This window comes from Hylobates moloch, unplaced genomic scaffold, assembly GCF_009828535.3.
Source record: "Hylobates moloch isolate HMO894 unplaced genomic scaffold, HMol_V3 SCAFFOLD_3, whole genome shotgun sequence".
NCBI classification, from domain to species: Eukaryota; Metazoa; Chordata; class Mammalia; order Primates; family Hylobatidae; genus Hylobates; species Hylobates moloch.
In genome coordinates, this window is record NW_026652278.1 from 98337732 (window position 1) to 98350709 (window position 12978).

Genomic DNA, 12978 nt, shown 5'->3' on the forward strand with positions numbered 1-12978 from the left:
CAGCCTCATGAGTAGCTAGGATTACAGGTGCGTGCCACCACGCCTGGCTAATTTTTGTGTCTTTAGTAAAGACAGAATTTCACCATGTTGGCCAGGCTAGTCTCGAACTCCTGACCTAAAGTGATCCGCCCTCCTTGGCCTCTCAAAGTGCTGAGATTGATTACAGGCGTGAGCCACTGCGCCCAGCCCATTTTTGTTTGTTTGTTTTTTCCCTACACATTGTGATGCTCAGTTTCTTCACCCTGAACTGGAAGTGCCATAAGCTTGTTTTAAGATTTCTTAGTACTCTACTTTCCTTTAAGATCTTTATGAGTTGTCATAAAATAACAGGTTAAATGAAATAGTAATATGTTATTATTTAATATAACTTAATTTTAGTAGTATTATTATTTAATATAATTTGATTTGCCCATTTTAACAAGATTTAATTATTTGCTTCATGTTTTTCCCCTAGAATTGACCTTTTGTGGAGTTAAACTCCTTCGGGGAAAAACATATAAAAAGGGAGGTTTACACATCTTGCAAAAATTTGAAAGAACTATTATTATTTAGGGGTTTAAAAATTTCCTGTCTCTCACATTTTTAATATCCTAGAAGTGAGAAACCATTTCCATTTTTAGTTCAAATGTACAAATTAGGCTTTTATTTAAATTAATAGAACCTTTTAACCAAAATGCCTGTTCATTTAAAACATGGCTGGCTGGGCTCAGTGGCTTATCCCTGTAATCCCAGCACTTTGGGAGGTCAAGGCAGTGGAACACATGAGGTTAGGAGTTCGAGACCAACCTGGCCAACATGGTGAAACTCCATCTCTACTAAAATACAAAAATTATCTGGGTGTGGGGGTGCATGCCTGTAATCCCAGCTACTCAGGAGGCTGAAGCAGGAGAATCTCTTGAACCCAGGAAGTGGAGGTTGCAGTGAGCCAAGACCATGCCACTGCACTCCAGCCTGGGCGACAGAGCGAGACTCTGTCTCAAAAAAACAAACAAAAAAAAACCCATGTCTGAGTGTTACAGCTCTTTTAGAATTTTTCTAGCAGGCTTTCTGGTCTTTACCAGAAAGCCTATTGAGAAACTTATATTAAAAAGAAAAGGAAAAAATAAAACATGCCTGTGACAATGAATGTAGTCTTCTACACTTGATCTTAGCCAAAGCCTGAGAAGCAATAATGTAGTCTTCTAAAACGTTTATTTCTGTTACTGTTCTTTGTAATAATATAAAAACTTTGAAGGGTTCTTATCAAATATTTATGAATGGTCTGTAGTCTCTGGTACATTACTACATAGATGGGTTATATACTTATTTGTTTTAAATACTATTTAATTTGCTAGTTTATTTGCTGTGATAATTTTCTTCATGGTAGCACATTTAAGACAATCCTGTTATGGCTTTAAGTAGAGCCTGTTTTAATTAGTAACCCTATAGCATCAACTCTAAATTGTATTCTGAGCAATTAAAATCAGATGTCTCTTTGTCATTTTGTGAATATTTTCATTTCTAGGGATGCTTGGAGTTCACTGGGTGATATGACCAAAGAGGAAGCCATGATTGCCTATGTTGAAGAAATGAAAAAGGTAGGGAAAATAATTCACAGTTAAAATGAAAATTCAGAGCAGCTCTAATTTAATTTGGTTATCAGACAAATTAGCTGCTTTGCTTTAAGGAGATTGTAGTATGTTATACAATAGAATCTAGATTATTGGATTTATTAGGACTTTTCTGCTTCATTAAAGTTCATCTTAAGATAAATGTTTTTTCCCTAAGATATATCACACTGTGATGATGTGATGTTTTATTTTGTTTTTGTTTTGAGATTGAGTCTTTCTCTGTAGCCCAGGCTGGAGTACAGTGGCGTGACCTTGGCTCACTGCAACCTCCGCCTTCCAGATTCAAGCGATTCTCCTGCCACAGCCTCCCGAGTAGCTGGGACTACAGGTGCACACCACTACACCCAGCTAATTTTTGTATTTTTAGCAGAGATGTTTTTTCCATGTTGGCCAGGCTGGTCTTGAACTTCTGACCTCAAGTGATCCACCTGCCTCAGCCTCCCAAAGTGCTGGGATTATAGGCATGAGCCATTGCACCTAGCCTGTTTTTTGTTTTTTAATCTCCCCTATCTTTTTCTATAGTCAACTTCTGGAGAAAGTGTAGAAATAGTAATCTTTGAAAATATTGAAGTCCCTTACTCAGGAGTCTAGAAAGTAGCTGGACTCTCTTGAAAGTATTTCTGCTTTGGAACTTTTTACTTAGTTCAACAATATTCTCATGCAAGTTTTCACTCATAAATTGAGGTAGGTATTCTCATCACTGGACTTCTGTAAAAAGTCACATTTTTCTGTGAGTACATAGATCCTTCAGAAGCAGAATAAGATAAGGAAGTTTTCAGGTTCTCTGCTAACTAGTAAGGAGGGGCGTTCATTATTAACTAGCTCTTTTAAGTGTGTCAAAGGCATTCTTTTGAGGAGCAAGTATATGAAGAAATAATGAATTTTAAAGATGATCATAGGACTTTTTTTTTTTTTTGAGATGGAGTCTCATTCTGTTGCCCGAGCTGCAATGCAGTGGCATCATCTTGGCTGACTGCAACCTCCACCTCCTGGGTTCAAGAGATTCTCCTGCCTCAGCCTCCCAAGTAGCTAGGATTACAGGTGCACACCACCACATCCGGCTAATTTTTGTATTTTTAGTACAGACAGGATTTCACTATGTTGGCCAGGCTGGTCTCAAACTCTGGACCTCAGATGATCCACCTGCCTTGGCCTCCCAAAGTGCTGGGATTATGGGCGTTAGCCACCATGCCCAGCCGAGACTTTTTATAAAGAACCATTTTTATGTTAGACATGGATCGGAGGTTGTGAAATCTAAGTTTGGTAATTTTAAATAAATTATCTTTGAACCTAAAGAAAATCTGTAGAAAGGAATAGTTTTTTGCCATATGATTTGATGATATTAATCTCTGTAGTAATTTTTATTTGTTATTACTAGATTTAGACTTTTTTTTTTCTTTTTAAATTTCTTCTACATTGCTCATAGTCATGCCCTTTATTACATTCTTGCAGTTTTTATTTGGTAGACTTTGTAACAAAGGGCAGAGTTTCGTTCTTTTGGCTATTAACTATGTCAATAACAGAATAACAAATAGGCCTTTCAACAGCAGAGAAAGAAAGATAATCTAAAGCCTTTTGGTTTCATAACTATTTCTCTTTTTTTTTTACCTTAAATTTCTTTATAATTTTTAGGACATACTTCTATAATATGGAGTTGAATTCACACATTAAGTAAAATGTACCCATTTTTCCTATTCAATTGTGTTAATTAATGGTATAGCCACATTTTAAAGTTGGAGGATGATGAAGCAATATGTATTCTGCCTTTTTCCCTAAGAAAGATTAAAACTATATTGCTGCTAAAATAGCTGTAACTCCTTCTTTAATTAAAATAATTTACTCTTTTCATTCACACTTTAAAAATTTCATTGCATATTGTGAATATGACAAAGTTTACAGTGCAATTTTAGAGGTAAACCTAAAAATACCAAGATATCCATAAATTGAAAATTTGATTACTCTTTTGAATTATTTTTAGACTTTAGCTTTATGACTATCAGTCGACAAAATTGCATGTTTCTAAATAATCTTGTGGGATAGGATTTGATTATTGAATTTGGGACTTATTCTAATTTCAGTAATTTACTAATTGAAGCACTTGTTAAATTATCTCCTTAAATATAGTCTTTGTCATTATTCTTTTTTTTTTTTTTTTTTTTTGAGACAGGGTCTGGTTCTGTTGCCCAGGTTGGAGTGCAGTGGTGCGTGCCTCAGCCTCCCGAGTAGCTGGGATTGCAGGGGCATGACATCACGCCCAGCTAATTTTCAGTATTTTTAGTAGAGATGGGGTTTCACCATGTTGGCCAGGCTGGTCTCGAACTCCTGACCTCAGGTGATACACTTGCCTCGGCCTCCCAAAGTGCTGGGATTACAGGCATGAGCCACTGTGCGCCTGGCCTGTCACTGTCATTATTCTTTACAGTATAAATCTCATTTTATGTCTTTGCAGTCAGAGGTTTCAGCAATCTTATATTTTATAATGAATGATGTTTTGTAAAAAGTGACTTTTCATAATTTATAAGTTGCCCCATAAAATATCTCTGAGAAAGTTGACTGAATACAAAAATTCTTTTAACACAGGGCATGGTGGCTCATGCCTGTAATCCCAGCACTTTGCGAAGCCGAGGCGGGCAGATCACCTGAGGTCAGGAGTTTGAGACCAGCCTGGCCAACATGGCGAAACCCCGTCTCTACTAAAAATACAAAAAAATTAGCCTGGCGTGGTGGCATACGCCTGTAATCCTAGCTACTCGGGAGGCTGAGGCAGGAGAATCACTTGAACCCGGGAGGCAGAGGTTGCAGTGAGCCGAGATTGTGCCACTGCACTTCCGCCTGGGTGACAGGGCAAGAATCCGTCTCAAAAATATATATATATATTTTAACATAATAGGATTATGTTTTGTAGAAAATTGCTTTTCCTGATTGATAGTGCCCCATAAAATGTCACTGAAAAGCTTGATGGAATAAAACATTATTTTAATATAATGTAATAGGATTTTCGCTTTGAGGGAAAGTAATGTGGTTTGAGGGGTAGGAGAAATGCATGTTTCATTGAATAAGATTTATTTGTAGAAGTATAAAATTCTTTTTTTTTTTTTTTTTTTTGAGACGGTGTCTTGCACTGTCACCTGGGCTAGAGTGTAATGGCACCATCTTGGCTCACTGCAACGTCCACCTCCTCAGTTCACACCATTCTCCTGCCTCAGCCTCCCGAGTAGCTGGGATTACAGGTGCAAACCACCACATCTGGCTAATTTTTTGTATTTTTAGTACAGACGGGGTTTCACTATGTTGGCCAGACTGATCTCAAACTCCTGACCTCGGGATCTTCCCACTTTGGCCTCCCAAAGTGCTGGGATTATAGGAGTGAGCCACTGCGCCTGGCCAAAATTCTATTTTTTTTTGTACAAATTTAGGCTATCTTCTGGGGATTTCCAGAGTATTCAGCTAACATTTGAATAATGTGCCTTATGTCTGTTGAATTTAAAAAGAGATGGGTGTACTCAACCCTGGCTACACATCAGAATCACTAGGGGATCTTGTGAAAAAATACAAATGCCCCAGGATGACCCCAGACTAATTATTTCAGGATTTTTAAGAGATTGGGATAATCACTGCAATAGAGGGAGGATTAGAGGATAGTCTCATTAAAGATGGAATCTCAGCTGGGCGCAGTGGCTCATGCCTGTAATCCCAGCACTTTGGGAGGCTGAGACAGGCAGATCACCTGAGGTCAGGAGTTCGAGACCAGCCTGGCTAACATGGTGAAACTCCGTCTCTACTAAAATATAAAAATTTAGCTGGGTGTGGTGGCGGGCGCTTGTAATCTCAGCTACTAGAGAGGCTGAGACAGAAGAATCACTTGAATCAAGGAGGCAGAGGTTGCAGGGAGCCGAGATCATACCATTGCACTCCAGCCTGAGCAACAAGCGAGACTGTCTCAGAAAATAGGAAGGAGGGAGGGAGGGAGGGAGGGAGGGAGGGAAGGAAGGAAGGAAGGGAGGAAGGAAGGAAGGAAGGAAGGAAGGAAGGAAGGACCTGAAAGTTACCATGGCCAAGGATCTAGTCCATAAGAAAGAAAGAAAGAAGAAAGGAAGGAAGGAAGGAAGATGGAACCTGAAAGTTACCATGGCCGAGGATCTAGTCCATGAAAGAAAGAAAGAAAGAAAGAAGGAAGGAAGGAGGGAGGGAGGGAGGAAGGAAGGAAGGAAGGAAGGAAGAAAGAAAGATAGATGGAACCTGAAAGTTACCATGGCCAAGGATCTAGTCCATAGCTCAACAACTCTAGAACGCCAACTTTCTCTGAGTACTGAGGGCTGGCTTTTGTTTTAAGGTTTCACGCATAGTAAGATCTTTTGCAGATTGAGGGAAAAAATGAATGCCAGTTTCTTAACTTAGAGTGAGTGATAGGTTTCTACTGATCAGCATACTCAGGATTGATATCTAGGTCACTCTTCAAAAGGTTAGAAGCACTTGGGAGACTGAATTAGTGATTCCATTGAACAGAGAGTAGAGCATTGGGATTTGTATGGCTTTAAGAGATGTGGTCATTTTGGACCAAAAAAGCCTGAGGAATGTCATTTTGGACCAAAAAAGCCGGAGGAATTTAGTCTTCGCTTTCTTAGAGTATATCTACACCTTTCTAGTATATTTTCATCATCTAGAAATGATGTCTCTCACTGAGGAAAAGTGCTGGATAGACCTAGAAAAATTATGGGGCTTTGGATGCCTCTTTTCTGGTGTCCATGCAGCTTACCAGATATTTCTGTCAAAACATCCTTCATTTGGTTGGGTTATAATATATTAAATTAGCTTAGTTAACTTACAACTTTAGACTGGGCTGTCCAATCTTTTGGCTTCCCTGAGCCACGCTGGAAGAAGAATTATTTTAGGCCACACATAAAATACACTGATACTAACGATAGCTGGTGAACTAAAAAAAAAAGTCACAAAAAAAATCAGAATGTTTCAAGAAAGTTTACGAATTTGGGCCAGGCGCAGTGGCTCATGCTAGTAATCCCAGCTAGTAATCCCAGCACTTTGGGAGGCTGAGGTGGGTGGATCTCTTGAGGTCAGGAGTTCCAGACCAGCCTGGGTAACATGGTGAAACCCTGTCTCTACTAAAAATACAAATAAATTAGCTGATCATGGTGGTGCATGCCTATAGTCTCAGCTACTCGGGCAGCTGAGATAGGAGAATTGCTTGAACCCCAGGGGCAGAGGCTGCAGTGAGCCAAGATCATGCCACTGCATTCCAGCCTGTGCGACAGAGTGAGACGCTGTTGCAAAAAAAGAAAAAAAGAAGAAAGTTTGCAAATTTGTGTTGGGTATTTAAAGCCATCTTGGGCCACATGCTGCCCGAGGACTGCAGATTGGACAAGCTTGGTTTAGATAACATCTTCTCTGAGGGTAGGTAGTAGTTACCTAGACTGAGATTTGCCTGTGTCTGCTTGTGTGTGTGTGTGTGTGTGTGTGTGTGTGTGTGTGTAGTCTGTATCTCTGTGTACATGTGCACCATTTCTTGTATTTCAGTATTGGTGTCAGGGAGATAATTTTGCAAATGGCTGAGATCATTCTTGGTTTGTGTATGTTTAAAGTTTCTTCCTCAGAGAATAACCTCTTCAAAAGGGTGGAGGCGAGGGCTGAAAAACTTCCTGTTGGGTACTGTTTACTGTATGGGTGACTGGATCAATAGAAGCCCAAACTTCAGCATCACATAGTATACCCTTGTAACAAACCTGCACATGTACCCTCTGAATCAAAAAGAAAATGAAAAAACAGAGTAACTTCATCAATTTTGGATGTGTCTTGTTTTGGCTACTATGTCTTCACTATATTAACTGCTGAAATTCTGGTTTGTTGAGAGAATGAATACTCAGTTAATATTTGCTTAGCGCCAATGGATACTCCTTTTATTTCGTTCTGACATTTCAGTCCACAGTTTACTTTTACCCTATGGGGCATGAGAAACCCAAATGCTGAATTTAGTAGCCTTAAAAATAAGAACAAAGTTAAGAAAGAGATCTTTTAATAAGCCTTGAGAAGTAGAGATGTTGCTTGGTGGTCAGGATGTGGTATGCAATTGGCTTACTAGATTCTGCTAACTGAAGGCTTTATATTACGGCAGTGTGGGATAGTGCAAAGGGTGCTGATTTATGTTTGAATTATTTCTCTGCCATTTATTAGTTGTGACTTGGTCACATTAAAGTAAACATTTCTCTTGGTTTGAATCTGATTTATCTCAGAATTATTATTATAATTCAAATATGTTACAACTCAGATATTTATAAGAAACAATAAAACATTCCTTCACATGGCCCTAGCCTCATAACAAATGTTTCCTTTAGCAAAAAGAAATTTTGTGATGAAAGCATTCCTTTCACAGTACATTCAGAGGAGCAGCAATCAGATAATTTACTACAAGCTGTAAAATTAAATTGTAATCACTAGAACCAGTTATTGTTAACATAGTTCATTCTGTGTAATCTCTCTCAACAACCTCCTCCTACACATATAACACAGTGGGGAATGGTGTTGAAGAGCATGTAATCCTATCAGAGTTGCTGACTACCATAGACCACCAATGATCCATCTTGTATTTGGTTTAGAAATAAAAGCATGTTGTATGAACGAGAATTTTAGGGTTTTGGCCGGGCGCAGTGGCTAACACCTATAACCCCAGCACTTTGGGAGGCCGAGGTGGGCGAATCACATACGAAGGTGTCTGAAATTGCTTGAAGGTAAGAATTGCTTGAACCAGGAAGGTGGAAGTTGCAGTGAGCCGAGATCACGCCGCTGCACTGCAGCCCAGCCTGGGTGATGATGGAGCAAGACTCTGTCTCCAAAAAAAAAAAAAAAAAAGAAAGAAAGAGAGAGAGAGGTAGAGGGAGCCAGTTCTGGTATCCTTTTTTTTTTTGGAGACAGAGTCTCACTCTGTCGCCCAGGCTGGAATGCAGTGGTGTGATGTTGGCTCATTGCAACCTCCACCTCCTGGGTTAAAGCAATTCTCCTGCCTCAGCCCCCCAAGTAGCTGGGATCACAGGTGCGAGCCACCAAGCCCAGCTAATATTTGTATTTTTAGTAGAGATGGGGTTTTACCATGTTGGACAGGCTGGTCTCGAACTCCTGACCTCAGGTGATCCTCCCACCTCGGCCTCCCAAAGTGCTGGGATTACAGGCGTGAGCCACCACGCCCAGCCCCTGTTATCATATTAAACATCCTGTAATTAGCACACACAGAGCTGACTTTATTCTTTTTAATATCTGCAAAATATTTCTAATCTAGAAGTGCTTTAATTTCTTTGATCAGTCACCAATTGATGGCTGTTTAGTTAAATACCTTTTCAGTTAATTTACCTTGCTCTTTAAATTTGATGATTCTAAATTGGCCCATATTTATGAAGGTGTCTGAAAGTGATTACCATTTCCTACTTTACTTTTGTGCCCTATTAGAAATACTACGCTACCTTATTGTTAAAGAACAGACATCATAATTTTTCTCTAACTTCAGTTTTCTATTTGATTTAATGAAAGCCCCTAGTCTTTTTGTTTGTTTCCTTTATTTTTTTGGAAACAAGATCTCACTCTGTTGCCTAGGCTGGAGTGCAGTGTGGTGTGATCATGGCTCACTGCAGCCTCAATTTCCTGGCTCAAGAGATCCTTCCACCTCAGCTTCCCAAGTAGCTGGGACTACAGGCATCCACCACCATGTCTGGATAATTAAACAATTTTTTTTTTTTGTAGAGATGGGCCCTTACTATGTTGCCCAGGCAAGTCTCTAAATCCTGGGCTCAAGCCATCCTCCTCCTGCTTTGGCCTGCCAAAGTGCTGGGATTACAGTTGTGAGCCATTGCACCGCACCCCCTAGCTTTAATACACAATTTATAGGTTATTGTATAAAATTTTACATGAAGCTCATGTAAAATAGTCTTCAAAATGAGAACACTTTTAGATCTTTAATATACTTGAAGCTTTTCTAGGAGTGTATGTACTTTTTTTTAAAGGATTCCTTTTATTTTTTAATTTTTGGAGATGGCATCTCACTCTGTCACCAAGCCTGGAGTGCAGTGGTGCCATAATGGCTCACTGTAGCCTCAACCTCCCAGGCTCATGTAATCCTCCCACCTCAGCCTCTGGAGTAGCTGGGACCACAGGCACACACCACCGTGCCTGGTTAATGTTTTTTAAAAAATTTCTATAGAGACAGGGTCTCACTATGTTGCCAAGGCCGGTCTCAAACTCCGGGGCTCAAGCCATCCTTCTGCCTTGGCCTCCCAAAGTGCTGGGATTACAGGCATGAGCCACCACCTCACCCGGCCACAGTGTGTATACATTAAGTATGTAATTAATGTAGATCCTTCAGAGAGTCTATTATGAATGTCAAATCTTAAAATTACTGACAAATTGGAAATAGATTATTTGATACTAGCGGAGATCAAATTAAGAGTTTGTGATTTCACAATATTTGTTTCTTTTGATTACAGATTATTGAAACTATGCCAATGACTGAGAAAGTTGAAGAATTGCTGCGTGTCATAGGTCCATTTTATGAAATTGTCGAGGACAAAAAGAGTGGCAGGAGTTCTGATATAACCTCAGGTTGGACTATTTTACCTATTTTTAAATTCATCAACTGATATATTATGCACATATTAATATTTGTATGTCTGATTTTTTTTCTTACTTTCACGTGCCAGTCCGACTGGAGAAAATCTCTAAATGTTTAGAAGGTAGGAATCATGAAATCATGTAAAAGTTTTGTTTAAAATTTACATGTCCAAAGAATTCTGCACAAACTTATAAAACTTACAATCTTGTCACCCAGGAGTTTTCATTCCAAGCAAACACATTGTATGAAGTTCCAAAACATCATAAACCCTTAAAATTTTAACCCTTAAGTGGTAAGCTATTAAAATATACCAGGTAGTTTACTTAGTGTATTTGAAATTATAGCAGAATTCATGGTTTTATTTTGATAGATCATATTTTCCATTTTGCTTTGAGAATTACATTAATAGTACTTTGAATTCAATGATTTACTAGCTAATTTTAAAATGGATATGTTGGCCAGGTGTGGTGGCTCATGCCTGTAATCCCAGCACTTTGGGAGGCAAAAGCGGGCAGATCACCTGAGGTCAGGAGTTCAAGACCAGACTTGCCAACTTGGTGAAACCCCGTCTCTACAAAAAACACAAAAATTAGCCAGGCATGGTGGCACACGCCTGTGATCCCAGCTACTTGGGAGGCTGAGGCACAAGAATCACTTGAACCCAGGAGGCGGAGGTTGCAGTGAGATGAGATCACTCTGCTGCACTCCGGCCTGAGCAACGGAGTGAGATGCTGTCTCGAAAAAAAGAAAAAACAAAAAAGGAAGTTAAAAATGGATGTGTTTAGGGTATGGTTTAACTATAGCATAGTAAGCTAATGCAAGACAGTTAATTCATTTAGCTTTTTTTTTCTTTATTTTGGTTCAGGCATCTCTGCATGGATTACAATTTCTATTTTTTTTTTTTTTGGAATTTTATCTTCATGTACACAAAGGATTGAAAGGGTTATGTTTTGCATATTTGTAGGAGTTGAATAAAATGCAAGATTTGTTGGTATTAACTAAACATTTGATCTTGAATTTTTTTTAGAAAGCAGAGTGAAATGAGACCACGAGAGTCAATTTAAGAGAAAATTATATACCCTTTAAATAAAAATCACCTGGCATCCCCTTTTTTTCCCTTGACATCCCTATTTATAAGACATCTTTTAATAATTGACCATAATGGCAGCATTTCAGAATAGTAATCTTCCTGTGCTGAAATCGGTCCTTGTCACGGTCATAAACCATTTGCAAGTAGTACTGACTGCTTACTGGGCATAACTCTACCACATCATTCTACATCTGATTTGCTTATAGAAGTCAAATATTAACAAGTAGTCCTTCTTACAAGGCATGCTTATTCAATTCAGAGAAAAACTAAATGTTTTCTTCTTTTCTTTTTTGAGATGGAGTCTTCCTCTGTCACACTGACTGGAGTGCAGTGGTCCCGTCTCGGCTCACTGCAACCTCCACTTCCTGGGTTCAAGCAATTCTCCTGACTTAGCCTCCCAGGTAGCTGGGATTACAAGTGTGCACCACCATGCCTGGCTAATTTTTGTATTTTTAGGTTTTGCTGTGTTGGCCAGGCTGATCTCGAACTCCTGACCTCAGCTAATCCTCCCAACTCATCTTCCCAAAGCGCTGGAATTAAAGGCATGAGCAACTGTGCCCTGCCAGAAAAAAAATTAAATGTTTTATGTATGTCAGCCATGTTGGGATGCAGAGGGAAATAAATCTGAATCTGCTGCAGTGATGTCCAGCCACTGGCCAGAGGCAGATATTTAAACAGCTAATTATAAAACAAAGAAGAGTAAATAATAGTAATAAAGGTGCAGGCTCACAGCTACCTAGCTATAACTTACAATTTTAACAATCTTTGAAGACCAGAAGTTTTTTGGTAAACTCATTTGGCAGCAAAACCTGTCTAATACGAACTAAAAATCTAGGGAGTAAAACCTGACCTGAAGTAAAACGAGGGTATTTTGAGTCTCTGTCCTCTTTAATGTAACTATTTATATGTTTTGCTGCAAAAATCATATTCTCTTTTTAGTGAGAGCTGCCTTAGACTCTATTGGATGTGTTACATAATATACCAAATGGCATATGTACCATATAACCTTTGCAAAATTAGAAAACTTGAGATTTCAAAACATATCTGGATCCAAGGGTTGTAGGTAAGGGATTGTGGACCTGCACCATAATTTTTTTAACCTGAGCCATTCTGGTGGACATTTAGGTTATTTACTCCTTTGATCTTCAGAAAATACTGCTGAGAATAACCACATACATTTGTCATTTCATATATGTGAAAGCCTATCTGTAAGAAATATTAGAAATGGAATTAGAAATGTTTGATGTTTGTGATTTTGTAAGATATTACCAAATTGCAAAACAGTTTGCAGTCTTGCCTTTTTTTTCTAAACAAAACATTTTCTTAAAAGTAGCCATTTAGCTACGATATAACAGATGTATCAGTTTTACATGGCCATTTTCAGAATATATATATACAGTAAGTTTTGAAATCAGGAATGATGAGTCCTCCAATTTTGTTATTTTTCAAGATTGTTTTGGCTAATCTTGATCCCTCGCATTTGCATGTGAATTTTAGAATCTGCATGTCAATTTTTGCAAAAATGCCAGCTTGGATTTTGATAGAGATTGCAGTGAATTTGCAGATCATTTTGGGGAGTATTGTTACCTCAAAAATATTGTCTTTCAATCCATGTTCTCAAAACAGTGTCCAGTAACCAACAGCATTGGTAACAAATGTGATCTTTATAG

General features: G+C 38.8%; 1 protein-coding gene and 1 non-coding gene across 11 annotated transcripts in view; both read left to right on the forward strand.

Annotated features, from left to right (window-relative positions):
• ACBD5 (acyl-CoA binding domain containing 5) overlaps positions 1–12978 on the forward strand; it is a 37952-nt gene that overhangs the window by 8991 nt on the left and 15983 nt on the right. For 6 of the 10 annotated variants that reach the window (XM_058436602.1, XM_058436601.1, XM_032144601.2 and 3 more), the window contains exons 4-6: positions 1505–1577; positions 10094–10208; positions 10307–10339. In XM_058436602.1, the coding sequence (XP_058292585.1) occupies positions 1505–1577; positions 10094–10208; positions 10307–10339 (221 nt within the window). The remainder of the gene's footprint in view (positions 1–1504; positions 1578–10093; positions 10209–10306; positions 10340–12978) is intronic. The other 4 variants (XM_058436603.1, XM_032144587.2, XM_032144593.2 and 1 more) reach the window with 1 other exon arrangement.
• On the forward strand, positions 1009–1070 carry LOC116466170 (U7 small nuclear RNA). Its single transcript, XR_004247414.1, has one exon. It is a non-coding gene; the product is annotated as a U7 small nuclear RNA (small nuclear RNA).